This window comes from Drosophila biarmipes, chromosome 3L, assembly GCF_025231255.1.
Source record: "Drosophila biarmipes strain raj3 chromosome 3L, RU_DBia_V1.1, whole genome shotgun sequence".
NCBI classification, from domain to species: Eukaryota; Metazoa; Arthropoda; class Insecta; order Diptera; family Drosophilidae; genus Drosophila; species Drosophila biarmipes.
The window spans coordinates 6303471-6330382 of NC_066613.1; the positions used below are offsets into that span (position 1 = coordinate 6303471).

At 40.2% G+C, this 26912-nt stretch overlaps 5 protein-coding genes across 6 annotated transcripts; 3 read left to right on the plus strand and 2 right to left on the minus strand.

The window, feature by feature from the left end:
• Nucleotides 1-8494: 8494 nt before the first annotated feature.
• On the plus strand, nucleotides 8495-9675 carry LOC108035955 (protein Gemin2). Its single transcript, XM_050886620.1, has 3 exons — nucleotides 8495-8805; nucleotides 8857-9379; nucleotides 9432-9675. The coding sequence occupies exons 1-2, from the start codon at nucleotides 8590-8592 to the stop codon at nucleotides 9376-9378; spliced, it is 738 nt and encodes a 245-aa protein (XP_050742577.1). The 5' UTR covers nucleotides 8495-8589; the 3' UTR covers nucleotide 9379; nucleotides 9432-9675.
• Nucleotides 9676-9771: 96 nt separating this feature from the next.
• LOC108035954 (uncharacterized) lies at nucleotides 9772-12626 on the minus strand. 2 transcript variants are annotated; one of them, XM_017111758.3, is made up of 2 exons: nucleotides 12608-12626; nucleotides 9772-10545 (listed from the first exon to the last, which is right to left on the minus strand). In XM_017111758.3, the coding sequence occupies exon 2, from the start codon at nucleotides 10456-10458 to the stop codon at nucleotides 9784-9786; it is 675 nt and encodes a 224-aa protein (XP_016967247.1). In that variant the 5' UTR covers nucleotides 10459-10545; nucleotides 12608-12626; the 3' UTR covers nucleotides 9772-9783. The 2 variants fall into 2 exon arrangements, with proteins under 2 accessions (XP_016967247.1, XP_016967246.2); XM_017111757.3 differs by lacking the exon at nucleotides 12608-12626 and adding an exon at nucleotides 10601-10699.
• Nucleotides 11173-12715, plus strand: LOC108035953 (ATP-dependent (S)-NAD(P)H-hydrate dehydratase). The gene is made up of 2 exons (XM_017111756.3): nucleotides 11173-11579; nucleotides 11638-12715. Exons 1-2 carry the CDS (start codon nucleotides 11253-11255, stop codon nucleotides 12211-12213), a joined length of 903 nt encoding a protein of 300 aa, XP_016967245.1. The 5' UTR covers nucleotides 11173-11252; the 3' UTR covers nucleotides 12214-12715.
• A 128-nt stretch (nucleotides 12716-12843) lies between these two features.
• Nucleotides 12844-14021, plus strand: LOC108035958 (protein canopy 4). The gene has a single exon (XM_017111766.3). The coding sequence runs from the start codon at nucleotides 12925-12927 to the stop codon at nucleotides 13588-13590; it is 666 nt and encodes a 221-aa protein (XP_016967255.1). The 5' UTR covers nucleotides 12844-12924; the 3' UTR covers nucleotides 13591-14021.
• A 59-nt stretch (nucleotides 14022-14080) lies between these two features.
• On the minus strand, nucleotides 14081-16453 carry LOC108035957 (UPF0489 protein C5orf22). The gene is made up of 2 exons (XM_017111765.3): nucleotides 15765-16453; nucleotides 14081-15196 (listed from the first exon to the last, which is right to left on the minus strand). The coding sequence occupies exons 1-2, from the start codon at nucleotides 16303-16305 to the stop codon at nucleotides 14295-14297; spliced, it is 1443 nt and encodes a 480-aa protein (XP_016967254.1). The 5' UTR covers nucleotides 16306-16453; the 3' UTR covers nucleotides 14081-14294.
• Nucleotides 16454-26912: the final 10459 nt, after the last annotated feature.

Consider the following 26912-nt stretch of genomic DNA (forward strand, 5'->3'; position numbering starts at 1 on the left):
GCTTCTTTCTAAGCTATTTATGAATGCAGTTTGAATGAGGCGATTAATGCAGTTGAACAACTTAGTGATGCATGCATAATTTGTAACAGAAAAATCTTAAAAAAAAAAATAGGAGAAAAAGTTAAATTGTAATTATATTTTTCGGAAGAATAAATTGGTTTTCGTCAAGTAAAGTTCAAGTGCATAAGCTCGAGAAATCTTTGCTTGTAGTCTTTTTTCACAAGAATCAGTTAGATATTTGGTCTCAAAAAGATTAAGTGATAACGACCGACAAACTCAACCAGAAGTTCTTCTATAATCAAGAGTTTTTAATGATTAAAACATTTAAATAAAATTGAGCAGAGCCTGTTTTATTATATTTTTATTTTCAACAAAATCGAAACCATTTGGGTACCAAAAAGGAGCTGACTGGTGCAATTTTTGTGATAAACTATCAATGAAGCAAGTCTCCACATAAGAAAACCAACACACGTTCACGAACGTGAAACAAAAATGTAAGTTAATGGAATAACAAATTAAAGGCTTAAACATTTAGTAAAAACAGCTTCAAGAGGCTTGCCAGAGTTTCATCAAATTTATAATATACTTACGGATATGAATATTTTTTTATAAATATAAAAAGTCGCTGCTCGCATTTCCTAGGCTCCTAATTAGCAAAGATTTTTGGATAAGCTCAGAATCCAGTTTCATAGTTTGCAGTCGAAGTGCCTAACTAATTTTTGAAAAGAGTTACATATTACATTAGTGTTTTGCTTACTTTTGTTCTCTTCTTAAATCGAATTTAGAAATTGGCAGCCGCTTTAAAACTGGACTGTTTACGCGCTCCAGTAGTCGAAAAAGAATTTCCCAGTAGACAAAGGTTTTGAAGGAAACTGGGAGGATATGTAATGACGGGCATTTAGTTTTGCATCTTTAAATTGGTTGACCCTAATACTTCAGTTACTTTACAAATCACTCCCTGTAAGTTGATAGATTTGATCAGTTTTTCATACATTTTAAGTTATTCAAGTATTATAAATATTTTCATGTTATTATACAGACTTGTATTGCCCACTATCGGTGTATTTCAAAGTATTTACTTATATTTATGAGTACATGGGAGCACCTACGTCTTATCCTATCCCTGTTAACCAATGCGTAGCCCATCTTTTCAATACTCCCAACCCTAAAATACCAATTTAGTGTTTAATTATTGGCATTAGTTTTAACAATCAGGAATATTGGCAGTCGATTAGGAACCTACAAATAATGGAACAATTTGTACTGAGTTGTTAGACAGCTTGATGATGGAATGATAAGATTATGTGGACATCCAGGCATACTAAATTAACATATTTATGGTAGCTATATGTAGTTATACAAGCAAATAGATATATGCATTATATATTGTACATGGGTGTTTATAAATGTATACCTAAGCGGCTTAAATGTGACAAAGCACTTGCTGAAATACCAATACAACTCTCTACTCTTAACTTGCTGCCTTACTTTCCTCTAGTGAAAATAGTTGAAACAAAGTCCCGACTAACAAATTCTTCATAAATTGCTGCCTTACTCTCCTATACGAACTAAAAAGAAATCGACAAAGACCTTTTGAAGAATCCTCTTTATCTCTCAGAGCCTTTTCTATTTCCTCTTCGAGCTTGGCCTACCAATGAACCCAAATATGCAAAAACAAAAAAAACATTTTATATAGATTAAACAAATATATACTAACTGTAATGTTAAATAATTGATATTAATATTAAAGCTGGCTAAAAGATAACATTTTGTTGCATAAGTATAGGGTATTCCTTCCTCTCTTTTTCGCATAAATAATTTCAACATTTGTCGATGGCATTCATCAATATTTATGCATAGTTTACGACCTCTCTTTTGTTACGATTGGTGTGCAACCAACTATGGTTAAATAAAAATTGCATATTAAATGTGACATAAACAGAAATGAGACGAAAATGAAAACCAACTGTACCCGTAACTGAAGTAAGTTGAAACGTGCAACAATAAAAGGAAGAAATTTTCAAATAAACCATTCCGTCTGTCTTTGCTTTCCCTTTGTGATGCCATGAATGTTACGGGCGGGCATTAAATGGAAAATGTTCCTTTTTCACTATCGCATTTACGTCTCGACTCTGCTCCGGCTTCCGGGAGTTGCCAATAACTAATTGAGAGTGACGTGGCAGGATGCCCCGAGCCAATGAAGATGATGATGATTTATGGAGGGCTTCGACTCTGAGCAGAAGTCGGGAGCGTAAACGCTGCTAATGGAGGCGAATTAAAGTTGTAAGTTGGCACACGAACACACTTCGCTTTTCGAGGAAACAACGTTAGAAGTAAGTACTTGGCTTATTTCCTTATTGAATTTCGGCCACATAATCATTTGTGCATATATTGGGGACCAAAACAGAACAAGTATATTGTAAGTTACCTCACACTACATAAATGGGTTATTTGTTATATAATATTATTATTTTCACATGACGATTTAGGGAGAGCTGCGACTTTCAGTAGGGGAATTTGGGAGCAGGAATGCTGCTTATGGAATTGAGTTAATGTTGTTAGTTGGGGACTACAAGAACATACTTCGATTTATGAGGAAATCAAGTTAGCAGTAATGCGCTTTCCTTGTTTCCTTATTGAATTTCATAAATATAAACGTGCGGATGAAAATAAAGTTACCGTAAGATACAAGCCTTACTTTTTAAATAAGCTATTGTTTATGCATTAAATTTTAAATTTTTAAATAAATTATTATTTCGATTTGAAGCTACGTTCCTATCTTAACACTATTTAAATTTATAATGAGGTTACCAATCCGAATGCCATTTTCTCTTCTTTATCAAACATTAACCAGCTCACGAAACTCTCACAAGGAACCAAATTAATGTCAGTTTTAGGCAAATATTGATTATTTTCATCCAAATACGGGTAATTTTAAGCCGTGAAACTAATCGAATCATTTTAGTTTTCAAGCAATTTCAATTGAAGCTCTCAAAGCTTTTAATTGCACTCAATTAAAGACGAATAATAAGCAGCTTTTAATTGCAAGAAATTGTAGATATATGGTAGGTAAGGATTTCTCTTTTCACTTTTAAACCACTTATTTTATTTGGCTTTAAAGGCCAGCTATTAACCATGCGAATAGCGTCAAAAGTTAAACCGTAATTATCGGCTCATGGTGGACAACTAGTTTTCATTACTCTTTCAACAGCCAGCAAAAAAGATATGCTGTTCAAGTATTAACCATGCTTTTCAGTTTACATCCATTAAAAAATCATGCCGCGTTTGAAGACCGAACCACTAATAATTGAGTTGTCAGTGCGCTGGCAGCGTTGCATATTTACGCAATCGGTTTAACACAGATTGATGGGCCGCAGGAACTTTGCAAATGGCAGGACATAAGTTGTTTTGGGAACTTTGCCCAGCTGAAAAGTGCCCCCACCAGCCCCCAGTTGCCCCTTTGGCCGAGCAATCTCAGTTGGAATTCGAGAAACTCCCAAGTTCGGGCTTTGATAAATCGGGCTGTCGTTGGTTGTCTTTCGGGCAAGTTGCTAATCTAAATAATTAAGCAAGCCCAATTTGATTTGCCAGGGCAAACATACACCCCATATGCGCACGTAACACCCACATTTCTGTGCTTGAGTGTGTGTTGCCAACTAATTTAGCCATAAAGGGCAAAGCGAACCCGACGGCCAGTCGAAATGGAACGAAAACACTGGCTGGCTGAGGCAGGGCAAAGGACATTTGGCACAGATTGCCCGAACTAGGCCAGAGCGTTTGACGAAACCCGGCCGGATTAGGGGAACTGGGGCCGGAAGAGTCGGAGTCCATTGCCAAATACACACATATGGTGTTCGGGGTGGGGTCGGGGTCTGGTGCATAATTAAGCACGCAAACCGCAGAGAAACAAAAATAAAGGCCCCGAAAACGGAATCAGTGGCTGTGGACGGATCCATAACGGGGGAAAACACAATTTCCAGGGCCTTCGATTGCTCCCGGCCGGACACACTTTTGTATATGTACATTCGAATGGCACATCGCGTATACGCAGTGTGTGACCAGTGGGGACCGAGTGCGTAACAATTGCCAAATAATTGAAATGAAATTTTAACCGATTCACTGCATTCGAGCGTCTGATATGATGACTTTAAATTTTCAGGCTTTGCCTTCGGTTGCGATAAATGTATTTCAACAGCTTTTGCTTGGGTGCACAGGGGAAAAATACTTTACGAAGGAATAGTTATTCAAAAGCATTTAAGTTTGCATAGTGAATAATGGTTTTGGAATAAAGGTTTTGCTATGTTATAATATTCTTATAAATTATTTATTATATAAAAATAACATTTTAAATTATTCATATGATCAATTTTATTTCGCACGGTCACTATTAAGAAGGCAAGGTTTTGGTGTGAAAAATATTAAACGGATTTGTTATTATTTAAAGGCGTTGGTAAAACCAAAAAATTATTAATTTGTGTTATTTATTTTTCAAGGTTTAGCTGTTCCATGGATTAGCTGTATTTATGCCTTCAAAGTAGAATATTTCAGTATTTCAAGAAACTATTATGACAATAATAAGCTGCGGTTCCCAGTAAATATTTTGATAAAAATATAGACCAAGCTTTTCACATGTGCACGGCTGCTGCCGTCTGCGCTGTATTTGTAGCTTTTGGTACGCCTGGGCCGAGTATTTTTAGCTCTCAAGGCTGCCAGCACATCGGATGCTCATGCGGATGTGGATGATTTGAAAAGTGGTAGGCAACAGTTAGCAGGTGGGCGGTGGGCGGTGGGCGGTGGTTCGCTTTCAGTGGGGCGGGAGAGGGCTAAGCACACACGAGCCGCCGCCTTGAGAACCACAGCAAATGCACCTGTTTTATTTTATTTTTCCCTGCTTTTGTGTTGAAACTTGTTGCAAATGCGAGTTTGCAGCGAGCATCTGTCGAGGCCTTGACTCTGACTGTGGGTGTCCTTGGATTTCGGATGGGGACCTTGGGCAGGAATTGAAAATTTGTCGGCCTGCTGAGGTCTCAGCTAGAGCACTATACTCGGCCTTTTCGGAAACGAATGGCCGAGAGGAGTTTGTTCCGAACTAGGAATAAATGCATGCAATCAAAGGAGGAAAGTATATGTGCATACATTTGTTCGCATCCGGGTTATCAACGTATGATTCCTGGCAAACTTCAACAAGACTCTTGGCTAAATCTTCACAGGCCATGCATGTGAAATCATTCAGCTGTTAAATCAGTTTCAGAACATTCCTTTCTAAAAATTGCGATGTGAACCAAAGGGCTGAGTTGTAATTTCTATTTTGAGCACTTTAATAAATTTGTTTGGGTGCTCATAACACTATTTCTTAGAAATACCAATAATCGTCAAGCGTAATTCTTTATCTTTCATTATTTTATTTAAAAAATCAGTGTGCTCTCCTTAATTCCAAATTTATTCTTATTGCTGTTTATACAAATATTTTGTACTAAACTTCAATAAAATCTATCAATTTATTTGTTTTTGATTAATGGTGCTCCTACAGCCTTTTTCGTCTTCCACATACCCACCTAAGCTCATTGTGTTGGGTTTGTTTTAAATTTATTCACCCCTGAATTATTGAAAATAAACCCAATCGCGTTTTCTCAGCCTTGGCAAAAGGTCAAACTAAATTAGATTTAAATTTTAAATTACGCACACGATGAAAGTAATTTGCCTACAAATTTTGCAAATGATGATCCGCCAAATTGAATGAAGGCGGCCTTTGAGGAAGGGAAAGCCAGCCTTTTGGGGTGGGGAAATGGTGTTACACAACAAGATAAGGCCTTCTGGCCGAAGCCTTGCGCAGACCTTTTGCATTTCAATTAAAAATGATTAAAGATACACAGGAAAAAGGTTAAAAGGCGCGCATGCAGCACAAAATTTGTTGCGGGCAAATAACTTTCAAGAGGAAGGAAAACAGCCAGCAGGAAAAGCAGTAGAAGCAGAGCTGGAAAACTGTCACACACACTCGAGCAAACAGATAAACAGTTAAGATTTCCCTGGCCGTATATTTTTTGTGTATCATATTTTATGCAAACGTAGGCCCAAGGATTGGGCCCTGCCCAATGGAAATTAGTTTTGCTGACTGCAAAGGGAAGGAAAACAAATGCGGATACACTTTTTTACGAGCTAAGCCGGAAACTTGAAACTCCAGTGCAGCAGAAACCAAAAGGACAAGGAAGGAACTGGAAGAAAAGCGCGTGCAGTGGTTTTCCCCGCCTCGACGCAATCGGAAAAATCGTCGAAAGCTGAAGGGGGTGGGGAAGGAAAAGCGACACAGTGTCTGGATGTCGACGCATGTTGCTCGCTCCTTACATCCTTTCCCGTTTTTGTTGCTGCTTAACAATTCTTTTATTATTTCCTTAATAAACCGTGCAGGGAAAAAAACGTTGTATATGATTTACTAAATTAAATAAAATGTATCCATTGCTGCAAATAATATCCAAAAATATATAAAAATTTCGATTTACAATTAACTAGAAAAAATATAAATATGCTCAAGAAATATGAAATTCATTTTTAAAAACCCCTGCAATATAATTTATAAATTAATGTCTACTTTATATTTCTTTTTTAATAACATATACAACTTCAATATTAATGGGTCTTTACAATTTCGTTATTGCTATACAATTTTTTAAAAGTGGATTGACATGGAAATTGTATAAAATGGTACTAGTACACATATTTTTTCTCTGTACCAGGGATAAACACAAACATCAGCAGCCGAAATGTCTGCAGTTTCCATTCGACAACATATGTCTTCCTCTGTCATGTTTCCAATTCCCCCCCTCTTCGCCCTCGGCTAATGAGTTTTGTGCTCTGCGATTTTTTTAATGAATTTTAAATTTAATACTTGCACTCAAACCGGCGGCTTAATAAGCACTTTGCCGGGCACAACTATTTGCAAATTCAATGCGAGGCGGGCGAGTACGAGGAGATTTGGCCGGGTCCAAGCTCGTCCTGCGACTGACAGCTAATTGAGCTCAGCCTGTTCCTTACGGGCTATTTTACGGCCCCGAGGAACCAGCACAAAGGCGCACGCACACACCTGGGCCTGGAACTAAAGCTTAACCTGGAGTCGGGCCTGGGTCCCTGGTCCCGACTGTCCGCCCACTCTCGTAAGACAATTATGAAATGCCTTTTTTATAGTCCTATTATTGCCGAGCTCCGGGGCTGTTTGGGGGACAACGGGCTGCCGGGCTACGGCTACAATCGGGCTTTGTTATATGGCCAAGATCGCTTTGTCTCGGCCTTCCGTTGATTAAAAATATACGTGCATGCTGCTTGTATAACAATGTCTTCTGCTTCAAGGAAAAACAAATTTTCCGCTGCTTGAAGTGATTAAACTTAAAGTGTTGAGAAAAATGTACGTGCAAATGGTTAATAAAAGGTAATTTATTCTAAGAAGCTTACGAAATGCTTTGTTGCAGGTTATTTCGGAGAAGGTAAGAGTCCGTTTCCACAGAAATTTTCACTCACTAATTAAAAACCAAGAAACGAATTCAATGAATGAAAATCGAGCCTTTACGTTCTTACCAGGCCAATAAAGTAAAAATTATACTAAAAAAAGGATATATTTTGTTTGTTAGTTAACGAATAAAAACAACTAGATGCCTATGAATGTGGGAATAACATTTTTGATTTATGGCAACCGTGCGTATGAATTACAGATTTATGATTACTGATTTCAACATTTTTTCGGTATTATAGTTATTTTAGACATTTGACATCTACACTGTTTACATAAATAGTATGTAAACTCAAAACCTGTGAAAAGATTGTAAGCATTATTTTTTTTTTGTAAATTTTTATCAAACAAGTACTGTCTTTCATTCGAATTCATACCTTAAGATGATCAAAATCGCGTGTGCATAAGCAAAGTTTTAAAGAGTTCACACATGAAAGCTAACTAAATCATCTGCTAATATAATTTTTTTAAGTTTTCTGTATAGTATAAATATAGTGCATAGTGATCATTTCTATATCGTGAATAATGATATGAAATTCATTGTATATTAGTATAAGACAGCTATTGCAAAATCAAATATGCTTTATATAGAATATGTAAGAGTAAAGTGATCAAATAAACGACTAAGACGATTGCCCATACATCATACAAAAGTTGTGATATTAAATTGTTGTAATCTTGTACGTTCGACTAAATAAATATTATTTCTTAACTGGTTTCACTAGGGTTTTACGCTAATGTCAGCAGGAATCCAAAAAGTCTAAGTCTGGCTAAGTCCTACGTATCCCATTGGCTCCAAAAAAATTTTCCTGATTCGGCTCCGTCACTAGTCACTAGTCACTACTGGCTATCTCCAAAACGCAATAGACCATTCCGGGCAGCGCGTATAGGTTCCTAAGCAACGTAAGCTCGTTTAAGCGAAAATATTTCAAATTTGAAATTAACGTCTTCCAACTTCAAGACCTTGACAACCCTGGAACTCCCGCCTACAGCTGACGATAGTTGGTATTTTTACCAGCCCTCAAACGGGCACACTGGTTGGCGGCATCGTCAAGAATTTAACATAAATAAACTTAAATACGGTGGAAAACATGCAGCACGAGCCCGAGGAACAGACTTTCCAACTCCAGGCCCTAGAGATACGCGAACCAGATGACAGCTTCGATCCCAACAAGCCGCCAGAGTCCGGAGAGGAGTACCTAATGCACATGTTGTACGAGAGGAAGCGATGTCCAGCGGTGGTGACCAAAAGATCCGCCAAGATCAGGGATAATGCGGGGAGCAACTCTTTTGAGATGCTGGATAATGTAGGTGTGGACACACTGTATCTATCAGTTGTTGAAACATTTGTGTTACAGCCCGCTCTGCCGCCTTTTAAGTGCCTGCTGCCCACGCCCGAATGGCGGGCCGAACAGGTGAAATCCTTCCTAGCAGCCCGCTCCCAGGTGCTAGTTCTGCGCATGGAGCTGGTCAGCCTCAACTACGACCAGTCCGCGGAACCTCCTTTGACCTCGGACCAGGAAAAGTGGCAGGAGTTCTGCCGGAACCAACAGCCCCTCCTAAGCACCCTTCTCCACCTGTCCCAAAGCGATCTGGAGCAGCTGCTGGAAAGGCTCAGCAAGTGGCTGCAGGAGCCCGACTCATCGGTGGACCTTCTCCAGGACGTCTGGCTGGCCCGGTGGCTATATGCCACCTTGGTCTGCCTGCATCTTCCCCTGGAACCGCATGTGTTCAGCACCCTTCGCTACATTGCCCGATCCTGCATCCATTTGAGGAATCAATTGAAAGCGGAGGAAGTGCAGCGGGCAGCGCCCTACAACCTACTACTAACCCTCATTGTTCAGGTCTTTGCACAGAGTGACTTTAAGGATTACATTTAAGGTATTACACTCTTTATTTTATGAATCCTAATATAAGCACAAAATGTCCGCAGGGTAAGCCGAGAAGCAAGCTTGTTATTTATGGTTAAATCATATTTTCAATTTTATCTTTATCATTTCCTTCCCACAAAAATTCTGAAGTACGACATTAATTTGTGTCATTAAATTAATCTAAAAATGAAATACAAACTTATAAGTTTACATTTCTGTATTACCCAAAATCAACTTACATTGTTTGTGAGTAATTGAGCAATAAACTCTATAAATGTTTCATATGTCGCATAAAAACATACCGTATTTAACTTCTTTTCTTTTATTTTTGAAATTTCTTTAAAAGAACCATTAAAAGTTCCCTGCCTCTTTGGAAAACATGACACAAACTAATATTATTGCTTTTAAATTTATTTAATAAGTAGAAAACATGCGTCTGTAGGCTTGACAGATATCACAGCTGTGGTGGTGATCATCCAAAGGGTTAGTACAACTGGACAAGTGGCTGCACTGCGTCAACGAGGAGCTCTGGCTGAGACTACTTAGTTGAGTTGTGCTCGAGCATGTGGACAGGCGTCGCTCCTGCTGCTTCTGCTCCTCGGGGGAAGCTCCTCTCCATCCCGCATAACTTGTACTAGGGCAGCAATTGGATTTTCTGCCATGGCACACGGTCTGCTGCTTTCGACGCTGGTCCAAATGGTCCAGACATCGGCTCTCCACGTGTCGGTTGACAGGAGGTACCGATTCTTCTTTGAAACTGGAGCAACTGCATCCCTTCCTTCGGTCCTGCGTGGTCAACTGCGCAGACAGCTCCACTTTTGGTGCCAGGATTCCTGGAAAAGCAGGCGTCGCCTTCATCAGCAGCTGGACATTGGAGCTGTGGGCGCAACTCAATCGAGGAATGGTCGGCTGCATCACGTCCGAGAGACTTCCCACAAAGTAGGCCAGCCTCCGACCATTCTGCCAGACGGTTATCTCCAACTGCTCAGCCTTCAGCAGCCGGTGCATGTCCTCCAAGCAGCCAACACTCTTGAAGTATCCCTCCATGGTGAATTGGTCGTGGCACAGCATGGGAAACCGCGGCTCCATCGCCCCAGTTCGGAAGTAGTAGCCCAAGGTTTTGACTGTGGCCTCCAAAAATCCGTGCGAACAAAGCCAAACGCCTGGACAGGTGAGCTGAAAGTATAAATAGCTTTGATGTCATAGCAAACCCACCGATTCCACCACCAACCGCATGGAGTTGAAGGTCTAACTTCACATAGAATCTTTTGTGAGACATTTCTCTGCTGGTTTCAAGTGAAAGTCGGCTTGACTGCCGGAAAGGAGCCAACTTGGGGGGCGGTATTTGAGGAAGGGGGTGAAGGCGCATGGTGCTTTGTTTTGGAGCCACCGGTTGCCGGGGCAGCGGTTAAAAGTAAAATTCAAAGTCGATTACTTGTCGATAGAGCGAGTTAGAGTTGGAGCAAAGCAATCAAAGGAATTATGCTATTTCCCAATATTAAAATGTTTAAACGAACATGACCAGACAGGAAAGCTCTTTTGTAGCAAAATGAAATATAAATTAAAAATCAGGTAAAAATTGTAATTAAAAAAATAAGTAAATTTTATTTTGCATTAGCTAGAATTATATTATGTCTATAAACATTTAATTAAATTCTCATATTAATATGTATTTCAATATATTTAACTGAGCCGTTGAAATAGATTTGATTTTAGTTCGGTTGGGAGCTTTTAGCTGATAGTACTGATACGTTGCCGTGCGCATCTTATATTTTCCACAGCGGAGTCTATGAACGCGAACGATAGCACAGCTGATAATATTGCCCATCACTAGGCTTAGTAACAATAAACAAGGAATAAAAAAGGTAGCTACTACTGGCAGGATGTCAGCCATTACGGAAATACCTGTCCATCTACCAAAGCTGTTGGTACTGTTCAAAACAGTTGTGCCACAACTGTCCAACAACAAGCACAAGGGGCAGTATGGACGGATTGGCGTAATCGGCGGGTCTTTGGAGTACACCGGTGCGCCCTACTTTGCGGCCATTTCATCCTTACGAGTTGGAGCTGATTTGGCGCATGTGTTTTGCCAATCGAACGCGTCAGCTATTATCAAGTCCTATAGTCCTGATCTGATCGTACATCCTGTTCTGGATAGCGCCGATGCAGTTGACAAAATAGTTCCGTGGCTGGAACGTCTTCATGTGATCGTAAGTTATACATAAATGAAATCGCTCATTGTTCGTTCTAATTTTGGAATCTTTTAAGGTTATTGGCCCTGGCTTGGGTCGGGAACCAAGTATCCTAAAAACCGCATCTGACATACTCAAGCATTGCTTAGAGGTTAAGAAACCAGTTGTTATTGACGCCGACGGTCTTTTCCTCCTTAGCGATAACTACGACTTGATTTGTGGACAGCGCAATGTTATACTAACACCGAATGTCATGGAATTCCGTAGACTATTTGGGGAGGACAACAACGCGGTGCGCCAAAAAATGTCGCTTCTGGGAGACGGAGTTGTCATTCTCGAGAAGGGCGCCAATGACAAAATTCATATTCCTCAAGCCAACGAAGTCCACACAATGCCTCTTGGTGGATCTGGTCGCAGATGCGGCGGCCAAGGCGACTTGCTTTCCGGATCCTTGGCGACCTTTTTTAAATGGTCGCTGGATTCAAATGAACCGAACCCAGCCCTCATAGCAGCCTGTGCCTCTAGCTACTTTGTGAAGAGGTTAAACCTAGCAGCGTTTCAAAAGTTAGGACGCGGCTTGCTAGCCAGTGATATGGTGAATGAAATACCCGCCATATTTCAGGCTGAGTTTGAAAAAGGCGACTCTCAATAGGCTTGAAGTTGCGGCTAAGAAACTGACTGAGCAGAAAAATGTAACATATTTTGTTGGCAAACAGGAACCATATTTTGATATTCCTTCTTAAAAAAGAATGTAATTGTAAGAAGACTATTATCAGTGAAAAGGGGTTAAACTCCAATACAATATCTGTTTCAGTTACTCTAACAGTTCGGACGGGTTACTTTATTATAATTGCACTTTCTGTTCCACCACGTAACAACATGTGTTTCCAAATGTTAATACATTTGAGAATTATGTACGGCAGCGCATTTAGAATTCGTAATGGGAATTATATTTTGTAATAAAAAGGGGCCACTTTTTCTATTACGATATTACTCTACAAAAGGGTGTAATAAAATAATAAGTAAGTTTTGAACTTTTTCCATACACAAGATTACATCGATTTTAGTTATGTAATGTTGTAGTTTAAATTAGATTGTCAACTGATTATTTCGAGAAAAAATTAACAAATAAAATATTACGTTGAAAAAAGATATACGACTATATACACCTATCATAATGATAAAGAGCACCAATGACATTTTAAAAGTCTGGCCCTATCTTTGCGAGAAAATACCCAATTTGGCGTGTTTGAAGCTAACCCGCCAGAACTGTTCACTGGAGGGTGTTTTTGAGCACTGTTTTATCTCTACCGGCATTTCCACGTCAGTTTTATTGTTGTTTTCGAATTTATCGCTCTGCAAAATGATCCTCAGAGGGTTTCCTGCTATTCTGGGACTCCTAGTCCTCCTTCAGCCGACTGGGGGGGATTCCCCCGAAGAGGAACAGGGAGTGCGCTATGCCAACCGGTGTGAGGCCTGCAAAATCCTGGCCACCGAGCTGGAGGCGCGTCTTGGGGAAACGGGAAAGTCCCACGACGTAATAGAGATAGGATACTCCGTGGATGATGTGAAGCCCAAGAAGCGCACCGAGTATCGCCGGAGCGAACTGCGCCTGCTGGAGTCCCTGGAGAACGTTTGCGAGCGCGTTTTGGAGTACAATCTCCATAAGGAACGCTCTGACAGCACCAGATTCGCCAAAGGAATGTCGCAGACCTTCCAAACCCTCCATGGTCTCGTGGACAAGGGCGTCAAAGTGGATCTGGGAATACCCTACGAGCTGTGGGACAAGCCTCCAGTGGAGGTCACCCAAATGAAAACGCAGTGTGAAAATTTACTGGAGGAGTACGAGGAAGCCATCAGCGACTGGTACTTCAAGCACCAGGATAAGAAATCCCTGAAGAAGCACCTCTGCGAGGACCATGTCCTCAAGAAAAAGGCCGAGAGGGAGTGTCTCAAGGAGGAACTAGCACCTCCGGAAGCGAAAAAAGCGAAAAAGGAAAAATCCAAGGGCGACAAGGAGGAGCTATGAAGTAATTTCTGCCCTGTTATAGTTTTGTATCGTAACAGTAGGTGAACTTGAGTATTTTCTGTTGATCAAAGCTAAAAGTGTTTAAATAGTTTAAGAAAACTCACTATGTCTCTCAATTTGATTTGTAAAATCCTTCCACAACGACTGAGCCACGAAATGTTACTGGCCGTTTCGCCTGGCCATTGGCTTATTGATTTTGGCCATGAATTGGGGTCAACAATTAAGAGTTGACTGCCCTCAATGAGGTGGCCCTGTCTCACCACCGCCAGAAATGCCAGGTGTTTACACCTCACCAAATTTGTACATGAGATTTCAAGCATTTCCCGGAAACCTCGGGTACCGAATCAAATATTTTCCTACTTTGCTTGTTAATTTGTAAAAAAAACTTAGTATTTACTTTAAAATGTAATAAATATTTGGATAATAATTAATGTAAATGGTTTTTTCTTGGGAACTATTTGGATTCGGAGCGAAAATATTATAAATAACTAAAATGTTTATTTAAGTGTCGGTATTAAATACGTTGCGTATATTTAAAAGTAAAAAATATTGTTATAATTGTAATTGGATCTTTCATCTTTGAGTTCTAGTTTGAAATCGCTACAGGGATCTCCTAATCGTAGGGTTGTACACCCAAACGAGTTTTGTAAAGTCTAAAACTATTTCGAGATGGCGGGTGCGAAACCCCTTAGATATTTATCAGCTTAGAGCTTCATCACATCCCAAGGATCGTCCATGTAGTGCAGAATGGGTTTCTCATGCAGTCTATCGCCGAAAACCTCCCGTAGCAGCCCTAAAACGCGTCCCTCGATAAATGCCACCTGATCCTGGGGACAGTAGTCGTCCTGTGCAGAATGGGCCATCGTAATGGCCACTGGGGGAACTGGCAGTCGTTCTAAAAATCTCTTGAAGTTCGCAAAGTAAGTCTCCAACTCCTCGGCGGTGCTGATGTGATGGGGCAAGCCATTATTGTCGGTGGTGCTACCCGAATCGAATATCAAGTGCCAGTCGATTTCATCGTCTGGATACTTTTCCTGCAGCTGCTCGGCAAGTTTTACGATCCTAGCATAGACTTCGGGAGTAACCACCGTCTCATCGGGTTTGTCCAGTCCCTCCAAACTGCGCTTCTCCTCCAAGTGCCAGAAGATCGTCTTCAGTGCATCCAATTGAGCCTGCCTCTTGTCTGCTGTGGCCAAGTAATCGGATATAGTGGCAGTACCAGACTTTTTCACCTTTTCCACGCTTTCGAAATGGAAGATCTCCTTCAGTTGATTGTAGCAATCAGCATCCTTGTAGATCTCTAAGAACGGGTTGGAGGTGCTGAAGAAATCAAGGTCTATATCCAACACAAATCCCTTGGAGTCGCTTTCCGTTAGGAAGTCGTTGGGATTGAGACTTTCGTTGTCCGCATCGTGAACCTGCAGCTCCACGCTCTTCCGATCCTGGAGATCCTCGGTGGTGCAGTAGTTGCCATCGGCTATGAAGTAATCGAGTGGGCAGTCTACTCCAATGCGGTCCTCCTTTTGGCCAACTTTGAAGTCGTGTCTGCCATTGGGCAGCTGCTGGCACCACGAGTTCTTCAGCCACACCACTCGGTTAAAATGACCTAAGCGGAAGAAAGAATTGATGTTTTTAATATTAGTTGGATTTGCATAACATATACTGAATACTATAGATACTATGTATCATGTGCTTAGAATACGGTGTTGCTTAAAAATGTTTATAATGGAGAAAGGGGATTATATTTTGTTTAACAAAGTAAAAGTACTCCTTGGTTATCCAAATTTGCTTACTCACTTCTGTTAAAATTCTGTTTTTTGAGACTGAGGCACTAATTTGTAAGATGATTATAGATATAAATGATTTTTCTTTTTACATTTCAAATAAAAGTATAAGAACGCTAGATCGTATTTGTTGTTTTCCTAAATTACTCACTGCTGCATACAAAAGGGTAGTAGTTTTTGAAGTCTTTGACAACAAAATTGAATTTGAAATTGATAGGAATATGAAGTAAGTAAACTACATTCAAACGATAAAATAAACCAGGGCATTATCAACTTGTTCTTTTGCGTTGATTGGTTTATTGTTTGCATAGATTTGACCCTAACTTTATATATACGACTTAAATACAAAACGGGGAATACATATCCCCCACTGCCAAGAGGATAACCAACCTGCATATAGAGTGGGCATGATCCAGTTCTCGATGCTCAGCTCGTTGAGCATGGTTTCCTTCTCGTACGTCGCACTGGCGGGTATGTGTCGGGGAATGACCAGGTCCGGGTGCGAATCGAAGTGGACGATGGTGTTGTTCGCCAGGGGAAGGTGGCGGGTGGCCAGGCAGCGGTAGATGAACTCCAGAACATCGTTGTGATAGTCGACGATAAAAACGGGGATGCGCTGGAATTTCCTCAGACTGCTTGGGGTGTTTCCTTGAGGGATTCCCCTGGCGGCAACCAGGAGCGGAACCTCCTCCTCGTCGTCTTCCGCTTCATCATCCAAATCTTCGCTGGCCTCGCTCTCCTCGTCTTCCTCCTGATTCTCCTCCTTTTCGTCTGCAGTCTTTTGTCTCTTTGTTGGCGGCGCCTCTTCCTCCTCCCCCTCACCGACGACCACATTCGGCACCCATTTCTTCGCACTTTCCGGACTTTCACTTTGCGATAGCTTTTTCAGGGCCGCCGCAGCGCTCTCCTTATCCAGCGCATCCGATTCCATATCCCCCGGAGTTTCTGGGTTTACTTTCCTCGGTTCTGAGCACGCTCCTCGAATACTTGCACAGTGAGCTGACTTAAATTCTTTTGTATTTAATTTCTAGGGTCTTTGACCACCGAAAGAAAACAGCTGTGAGACAGTGTGGCCAAATGGAGCTGCGCACCTAATCCCAAAAGACTCTCGGCTACAGCCAAGGAGGCGTTGACTTGAACGGAATCAACAAAAATATCGGAAGGCTTATATTACCAGACACAAAATATACAAATTACACTAAAGTAAACTTAAAAAATGATTTTGAAGAATTTAAAAGTGGCTAACTTAAATTACGGTCGTACCATTTATAACTAAACTATCGATATTTACAAAAAAATATCGTTTTTAAGCTGGCCCGCTAACTTAGAAAAAATATGTTTATGGGTTTTCTTCAATTCTTCAAACAAGGGTATACTAGATTCGTCAGAAAATATGCTATAGGTAAAAGGAAACGTTTTCGACCGCATATAGTATATATATTCTTGATCGGGATCACTAGCCGAGTCTATCGAACCATGTCCATATGTCCGTCAGTCCGTATGAACGCTGAGATCTCGGAAACTATTAGAGCTAGAACAGTCACACTTGGCATGCAGATTCTTTGACTTTCTACGCAGCGCACCACACCCACCACCACCATACGCCTACTGCTGTTTGTAACTAAAATGTATTTGTCTCTTCAATACCTATCGATTGATCAAAAAAAAATGTGCCACGCCCACTCTAAAGCCCACCAACCAACAAAAACTGTGGTGGCTAAGATTGTCATGCTAGAACATTTTTTTTTTTGCTAAATGTATTTGTCTCATCAATACCTATCGATTGACCCAAAAAAAAATGCCACGCCCACTCTAACGCCCACAAACAGCCCAAAACTTTGCGAACCGCAGTTGTCTTGCTAAAAATTGTTTGCTAAAATGTATTTGTCGGCTGACCTAAAGAAACGCTAAAGAAACGGCTAAAACGCTTAAAACTGCCTGCCGCCCACATAACATATACCAAAAAAGCCGGTGGGTGGCGCATTAAAATAATTCTTTGCTGCATATATATATCCGATTTTTTCTCTCTCAAGCTGAGTTACGTGTATCTGATAGTCGAGGCACTCAACTATAACATTCTTCCTTGCTTTTTTCAGGGAACCGGGTACCCTCTTGGTTACATATGGGCATATCTGCCAAATGGTTAACTAGGACCGAAACAACAATATCTTAAAAATCATCATACTTTTTGCATATTTTTTATAAAAAAGGCTTTAATTTCCTAATATAGTGGAATCATAGCCTTTTTTCATTGTTTTTTTTTTAAAGAAATTTCCCTAAAAAAGTGTACTTTTTCATTTTTAGCTACCTTCAAAGGCATTTCTTTGTTTAATTATTCACAAGGAATATATATAATTTGCTTGCATTTTTTCTACTAAATCTCTTTGCAATCTAATAAGAATAGAAAAATCCAAAGAGGGCGATAAAGTGTTCAATTTACTGTTAATCAATCAAAAACACCTCTTAACGAGGTAAAAGTGTAGTGACGATTGCACCTACAGCATACAAAAGTTCTGATATCTACTAAGAATATACATTTAATTAATTTTTTACATTCGGCACGCTGCTATTCAATATGCGTTTCAATAAAGCGTGCCACATGTAAAACATCAGGAAAATATATTTTTTCGTCACAAAAGTTGATATCAGACCTTTTGTATGCTGTAGGTACTTAAGAGGTGGTTATCAGTAAAATGTACTCTTTTTCCAACAAATCAAATTTTCAAAATATTTACTTTTACCTATCGTTCTCTCAAACTAATTGATTTTCTTAGAGCCTTTTAGTTTTTGCAATACCTTTCGATTGATGTATTACTCGAATCAATCGGACGATTAATGTAGATTTGCATTTTTTCGTGCATATATACATAGTAGTCGCCTTCGCACACCCTCCTGGTGCGCTTCGTCACTACGTGGACTGCCGTCCACAGTTTTAATAAGGAAAGTTCGTACTTTCGCGACCGGTACTTAATTGTGGAGATATTTCCTTGGGAAAAGACTAGATAAAAAGCTACATGAATCCATTCTAAATGTAAAGTTACTGCTTTAGAATTTTCCGTCCAAAATCGCAGATTTTTGCATTTTACTAGATTAAGCTAAAGCCGACTTTCATTTTGCGTACGTTTGCGATCGCATAATTTTTGCCAATGTTATGAAAATAATAATAAATAAGTCCCATCATTTACCCTAAGCAAAGAGCTAACAAGATGCTATCGAATAGCACCCAACAAATTCAGAAAACTTGGAAATAAGTCCCAGCACTGCAACTTCTCTTTAAGAAGTAAAATCCTCCCAGCGTGAAATTCCAGGTCATACTTACAGGGCTTTTTTTGAACAAACGACCTACGTGGACGCAGCCGATAACAAAGATAACAGCAACATGTCGTGCTAAGCTTCGGAAGTTAAAGTTTATGCTTGAGGAACAAGTAAGCTCAGCCCTCGCAACAAGATGTTGGTGTACAAGTCGGTAGAGGTCCTTCAATTACATATTGCATCCTAATATGGGGTACCGGTTCGGACTTATATGTTATGAGGGTCAAAAGATTACGAATGAAGGAACGAGGTCCCAGCTAGAGATCCCCACATGCCCACTGTGCAAGAGCAGATAAACACGCACTCGAGCCGTTGCAACGACCGCCTACTAGCCCACACCAACCATCTAGCAGCACCCTTGGCAAACTCAACAAAATTCGTTTGGTACCTTAAATTCCTCAATGCGCACCTTATACGCGGGTGACAGCAGGACCTTTAAGATGTCCACGCAAATGTGAAAAACTGCAATATCGGATTACGATAACTAACATAAATGCTAAAATAAAATATGAATTATCAAAAATAAGAAAATGTCTGCCAACAATGTTTTTTGGTTGGTTAAGTGAAGAGCGATGTCGGTACGCGACATGTCGGACGTGACAAAAGAACTTGGAATAAGAAACTGTACTATTCTGTCTATAGGCTTGTTCGAATCATACAAAAGATTATTATATAAACTTTTAGTTAATAGTTTATACATATAAAAAAATAAATTAAATAAAGTATAAGACAACGTAATACAGATTGTATACCCCTTACTCGTAGAGTAAAAGGGCTTAATGTATTATTAGAAAAGAATGTAACGGGTAGAAGGAGGTGCTAGCTTGAAATAGCGTAGGGAAGAAGGAAAAATACTAGTATTTTACCTTACATAGATCATCAGGATTACTACCTTGATCTTACCATCTCTGACTGTATGTCTGTCTGTTTGTAACAGGTAGGCGGAAGCGTTTCCTATATAGAATACATATTCCTAATCACGATCGCTAGCCATGTCCGACCGTTCGTCCGTAAGAACTTTGGTTCGCTATGCTGCATGTCTATATCTCAATTGCACTAGACTTAACTATATATTTTTTAAAAATAAGAAATATAATTTTGCTACCAATTTTTTAGGAGTTAAAATAGTTAAACAGAGTAAGACGTTCAATCATATTCTGCAGCTATAGATGGATTTTACCTTTACCCAGATACGTGGCCTGCCGTCTACAGGGACTGGCCAGAATCCTATCCAATTTAATTCTACGGGGTCTTAACAGCCATAAGTGCTGAAGAGTTAAGGTTTTAATGTTTCTAAAGGAAGTTTATTGATTTACAAATCGATCAAATATACAAGGCATATATGCACTTCGACTCCACCGACCTTTTTTATACAAAGACTATAAAAAGAAACGATTTGAGTCTCGCAGTTCCTGAAACCAATTTTTCGAAGAGCAGTTCATTAATTAAACAGCACTCTGCAAGCTCGGCCCACACAGGCTCTTTACAATCCGCAATCCACACATCTCACACTCCGACGACCCCACAGCGACTTCTGCCCCAGAGCCACCCACATTTCAAGGTTACCTCACGTTTGGAGACTTTGAGTCCAAGTCCAATCAATATTCCGTGTGTATCCGAGGCTCGGACGCTTGGCATAATGCGATTGCCATTGGGGCTGGGTGAGGGGCGGGCTCAGGAGCTTTCAGCCCGCAAAAGCTGGCCCAGCGCTCCGCCCACGCTCCCCAGGAGCTTTTCATTCATAAGATTTTGCCGTATGTATGCACGAACGTGTGTACGCCTCTGTGGAGATATTTTTTCGCTGTCGGACTTCTGCAGCGGGGAATCGGACGCCCACATGGCTGATTGGAATGCGTAAAAGGCTGCCGCAGTGTGTATCTGTGAGTTTGCGGCTGCGACTTGTATCTGTATCTGCGGGCTTGTATCTCCGGCCGTCTTTTTGCCTTTTGCAGCTGGTGGAAATGAATGGCGGCTCGGTGGTCTGGAAAAGCGCCGACTGCGCAGCCCGGGCGTTGGCGTGCAGTATTTCCGCCGTCGAGCGTTATCAGAATATAACTGTATATAGACGTTTGCGGGAATCCCCCCCCCCCCCCCCCCCCCACACACACACACACACACGCAGCCGCACTCTTCCCTTGCTACCGTCTTTTTGGCCAAGTGATTGCGTGGGCCGCGACGCCCTCAATGGCGTTCTCGGAACCGCACGTTGTCACGTAAAATCAGCACTGCCATATTATATTAATCAATTGGGTTAGCGTTAAAGCCTTTTTATGAGTTGTGTGTCCCCTTGTCGACTTTGCTTAAGTCGTAACTAGTTGCCATTATATGAAGAAACAAAAAATCAGTTGATATGGGGAAAATCTTAGAAAATATTTGAAGATTTGCCTTACTTTGAACGTTTTTTCCTTAAATTCTTAGATGGATTATGTATTTATGTTTTGTATGCCAAGTTATTGGTGTGTTAATTATTTACTTAACTAAGAATATGACAATAATAAGTTAATATAAGTTGTAGAAAATTATCTGTGCTGTGACAAATGTTACATGAAATCGAAATCAAATTATCAAAAGAAATCGTTAGCTGTATTTTCCTGTGAATAATTAAGTAGGTTTGGAGCTGGAAGAAACCCCATAAGACCTCTTGGGGGCTCTATATTTGCTTTACAAATTACTTGGGTCAACATAATTAACGAGCCTGCCAGCCACTGCACACTCAGAAAAATTCCGAAAAAACGTGAATGGGGAAAGGTGCCTGTGGTCGGAGGACATCCCCATTGCCCATTAATTCAACGGAAGTGCCAACTTCGAGAGCATCGGCCCCTTAACTCCACATTTGATTGAATCAATTGGCCGCAATTTGGCTTTCGTTTTTGTTTTTGTATCAATTACAGCAGCTCCGCGCTTTCCCCAGCAGTCTCACCCGACTGCCGCAATTAATTTGCCTTCAGCTTGACCCTCGAGGTCAAACACTGCGCCGCATTAACCTTCGTTAGCCCCTCCGCCGCTTCAATTGAAGAGGGGTGGACGGGCGATGACAACGACGCTGATGATGGCGAAAAAGCGGCAGAGCCGGCAGGAATTTCGCCGCTCAGATGCTCTAGTTTGAAAATACCAGCTCGTAAAGTCAGCACCGAAAGGGACAAAACGAGGGCGGTTCAAGGATAGGTTAACATAACACCATCTTAGAAACAAAGAAATAGCCATTAGCAACCGAATTGTACCTAAACAAATATTAAAATATCGTGCACTTCCTCCAGTTTAAGAAAAATCATGAATACTTTTTTAAATTAATTTGGAGTTGCATTATTAACTTTTATGAACGATTTTTAATTTTTTGAATTAATTAAGTCTGCTATGACTATCTACCTGTCTTTTAATACAAATTAGAAATTAAAACAAAAGCCTTTGAATTTCACAGAATTGTTTTTAACAATAAAGCCAAATGCAGAATATTCATTGAGCTGCCGCCGAGTGACGTCAGAAGGATTTGGTTCTGGCGTAGGTGCTGCTCCTTTTCCCTTTCTCCCTGTGTTTTGTTTTGTTTTATTTTACTTTCCCTTCGACGGGAACACGTGGCACAGGCTGCTGTTTAAGCCACCGTGAGCTGGTGAACCGGCCAAAGTGAAGTGAGTCAGGGCCCAGAACCAATCCCAAAGTGAGTGCGACCAACGTCATTCGCATTTCAATTCGCTGAATAGTCATTCACTTGGCCAGGTCGCAGTTTGTTTCGTATCAATCGCAACTTTTGCTCGCGTGGGCGCCCCATGCCAAATGATTGTTTCACATCTGCTGCCCCTCCTAGCCCCCTTTTGCTCCCTAACCTCTGGAAAAGTTCTGTCTTTTTAGCGAATTGGCAGCTTCTTGATATTAAAAAAAGTTTAGGGTGTTTGCACAACACAAAACCATTAAAATCTAACAATCTTGAATGTGCGAATAAATATAATTTATTACATAAAATAGAGGTATAAAATTAAATTTAATGAAAGTGGAATTACGTATACGACAGTTTACTCATTATAAACTAAGTTTGGATTTAATAATTTAAAATATTGGATATATAATTTGTTCTTGTCTGGCTACTAATTTCCAACATCCCTTGTCTGGAACAACGTCATCGAAGTGCCTTGAATTTCAAAGAATACGAATGGGCAGCCGACGAGAACTTTTGTATTTGGGGAATCTGCGAGATATATCAGCGTTATTGGTCTGGTCAAACGTCAAACGCACGTCGATCGGCGGCTGTCGAGACCCGTGGCGCCCACCGACATCCGCTGCTCATATGGGCGAGTGATTCACAGAGATCTCGTGAGCGGATCTCTGGGGGCTGGACATCGGTGTGGGCTGGTTTCATACCCAAATACGAGTGCGAACCAGCGTGTGAGTGCACGACAAGTACTTCTGATCGGGCGGAACGGAAATATGAATGGGAGATAAGCGGACGCGCCAGTTCGTAATCCCGTTTCAGTTGTTTTAGGTCAGTAAAGCAGAATGCAGAAGTAGTGTGGGATTATTCCGTAGGGCGGCTACTACTGGGTTACAGGAAAGTTTTTTTGCTAAATAAGTATGACATTTTCATTGACATTTGTTCAGTCAAATATATAAACTCTCTCAACAAGATATGATCGTTATGCCTTTAAGTAGTATGTATTTCTGCATTTAGTCTAATTTTCGACCCCATAAAGTATAAATACAATTGATCAGCGTCACAAGAGTCGAGTCGATCTAGCCATGTCCGTCTGTCCGTCCGTCTGTCCGTCCGTTTCTACGCAAACTAGTCTCTCAGTTTTAAACCTATCGGGCTGAAACTTTCCCAAAAGTCTCCTTTCTATTGCAGGTAGTAAATTAGTCGTAACCAGCCGGATCGGACAACTATATCTTATAGCTCCCATGATACCTTTGGTGTTTTTTAACATATAACCTCCTACGCTTGGAAATATCATTTTTTAATTGGTTTTGAATTTCGAATTAAATTTTATGAAAATCGGACGACTATATCATAAAGCTGTTATAAGAACGATTTGAAAATGAGTGAAAAAATAATATGAAACAAATTATAGCTTCAGTATTTTTTGATATGTATATTATCTTATAATATTGGGAACATACTTTTTTATATTTTTAAGAATTTCGAATTCAATTTAATAATAATCGGACTACTCTAACATATAGATGTCAAAAAAATGGGCTAAAAAAAGTCCCATTCTAGTGGAAAAGTACTTCTAACTTACATAAAAATAATTTGAACAAAACATGGATACTTAAAACTTCTGAAGAATCTATTTCAGTCTGCGCATTGCAAATCACGATGATCCATTTCCTTCACGTTTTCCTAGAAATTATCTCTGGTACGAGTCATCCAAATCGGAAATTGCCTGACTCCTGACTGAGTGTATATACTAAGTAAATCTGAAAGCCCGTGCGGTCGTCATCATCCTCGTATTGATTACAATAGCCGTCTGATAATCGAGGCCAGTGCCGTCACCTGCGCTATTTGGAATTGCCAATCGCGAGGGGCAAGAAATTAATTGAATTCTTCAGTTTCAAATCGTTCTTTACTCCGACACAGATAGTGCGTCAAGTGATTCATTGAGCTATAGAAACGGGCTGGGTATTCCACTTGGCTGGTCCTAGACTTTGAACTTGTGCTATCGAAAAATGGAGCCCCAAGTACTGACCTTGAATTCTACACTGGCAGAAATAAATGCAGTGCCAAAGCCAGCCCCAAGGCACTCAGGGACAAGCCATTGAGCAGCCTTTTGGAGTGAGCTGTCCAGGTGCTTACCTGAAATTCCCACATACTTGAGTACGACACTGAGAAAAATTACAATTATCTTCAAACTTTTACAAAGTAATATTAACTCGAGAACTAAAAGTTTAAGTTTGAACGTATCGATAATGAAATTGATATGAAGTGTAATAATTTGAAAGCCTGTTTTTTGTACACGTAAATTAAATTCCTTTTTCTCTAAATTTAAACCTCCTTTGCTGAGTTTAATTAGATTTAAACGCCCAGTAGAATAGCACTTAATCTTAGTTTTATGACATTTTTTACTTCAACGATAAGTAAAAAAAAGATTTAAAACCAAAATAATAAAATTAAATTTAGAGGTTTTGCTAGCAGATAAGGAAATGAGTAAGTAAAATAATATTTTTAGGTTCCTTTTTTACATTTTTAAAATTAGTTAGGTTCCTATTTAACATGAAAATACCATTGATTACATATTATATTGTTTATTATAAATAGTTGAATCTTATTGGGTAGCTTTCGACTTTTGCAGTGCTTCTTTCCATGCCGCTGCAGACGAGCTGTTGGCCTCCCACGCGCCAGGGCCAAGCGCAAGCCAGGGGTCCTGGGGAATTACGCCGCCTGAATCTCAAGCCCCGCGCCCAGTCGCAACCTTGCCAGAAGCCGAAAGTGAGCAAGGCAACGCCGAAGTGCGTGGGCCAGGCATAGATTCGGTGTTGCCATTTCTCTGCGGCCCTGCCTGTCTCCGTCCCTGTCTGGCCTTCTTTCGTGCTTCCCCAGCGGCTTTCGCTGTGTGGGACTTTCATTCATGAAAATTTGGCTCGAAAGTCGTTGCCTTGTACATAAGAGCACGTTGTGCTGGGCTCTACCTAACGGTGTGTCGGGTATATGTTTGTACATGGGGCTGTTGCAGCGCAGGCGCAGCAGAGAGCTTTGTTGCTTGTGGAGAAATTTTTGCACGCGCCGCACATCCTTGAAATTGTCCTTCCATGCGATTTCTGTGTGTGTATGCATACACATTCGCTCATCCTTGTGTGAGGGCCTTCCTTTTGGGTGTAAATATCAGGGTCATGGTTATAAAATTAAACATTTTGCGTAGTCTCCAAAACAACGGCCGCTTAGGGGAGAGCACTGCAGGAGCTTTCGTTGTAGAGAAGAGAGCGACTTCATTGATGATTCCGATTCTTCTGGGTTCCATAATTTCTTATCTTTATAAATTAGTGGTCCATTAACTTATGCGTTCAAGTGGAGTGGAATATGAGCTGCGCTCTCGCAAAAAGAGAGTAATCTTACAGTTGGATGGAGTGGGTGGTGCAGAAGGGGGAGTGGGAATGGGAGGGGTATTGAGAGAGTGAGAGCTAGTTTGCTGGCGAATTCAATGAATCAACACGAACACACGCATTTTACTTGCCGCACGCACACCACTGCACAAAAATATCAATGAACTTTACACAAAACTTTGTGAGCGTATGCAGCGTGGAGAAATAGTCAAAGTGCCAGAGAGAGAGAGAGAGAAAGAGCGATGTAGAGAGCTGTTGAAAAGGCAGGTGAGAAATTCGAAATGCAATCCCAGTTGGGAAAAGCATATTTAAATTAAAAAACCAAGTCCAATAACAACAGCAAAATATCGAAACAAATTAATTTTTTGTAATAATTCATTATATAGGTATTTATTTTACTTAAATAAGTATGTTATGATCGTATATGTGAATCATAAATTTAACTCGATTCTACCAAAGAAGTATTGTATTTTTATTTTATTGGTTCAATTCCAACCGAATTCCGTTGAAAGAAATTTATGCAACACACCGGAGTTAGTTTAGTAACGGACTCTTTATTCGGTTTCATTTTGATTTTAATGGGGTTTTCGATTTGTGCGGATAATGTCAAAAAGGCCATATAAATGATTCACACATACGTTAGTGCCAACAAATAGGCAACGGTTTCCGTTTCTCGGGGCTAACAATTAAAATAAAAAGCCTACATATCTGGGCTTATAACATTACAAGATAATTCAAATTTAATATTGTTAGAAACGATTTTGTATCGAATTTTTGGTTCTAATTCGATTTCTTATTTTTAAACCGGTTTCTCTGATACTAAGATTTGCTTTTGGGGGAAATGTAGTTAAAAGTTATACAGTTATACCGTTTTAAGGTACTTTTATCTTTTTGATCTTTTATTAGATATTATAATATAGAATTATAATTAAGTTGTTCAGTCTCCTTTTCTTCAGACGGTCTTCAATGGAAGCAAATTTTCTAGTGGGTCTTATGTGCACTGCCTCTTGTTCACCTTTTTGGAGAGTTGGAGAGACCACTGTGCTCTGCTCTCTGCTGCTCTTGCGTGTACCTGTGTGTGCGGGTGCGTTCTACCTTTGAGTGTGTATGTGCACTTGTTTCGGAATTACAATACCCATCTCTCTATATTTTTAAAATATATAAACAAATACATACTTAGTGTAACTTTAAAACACGACT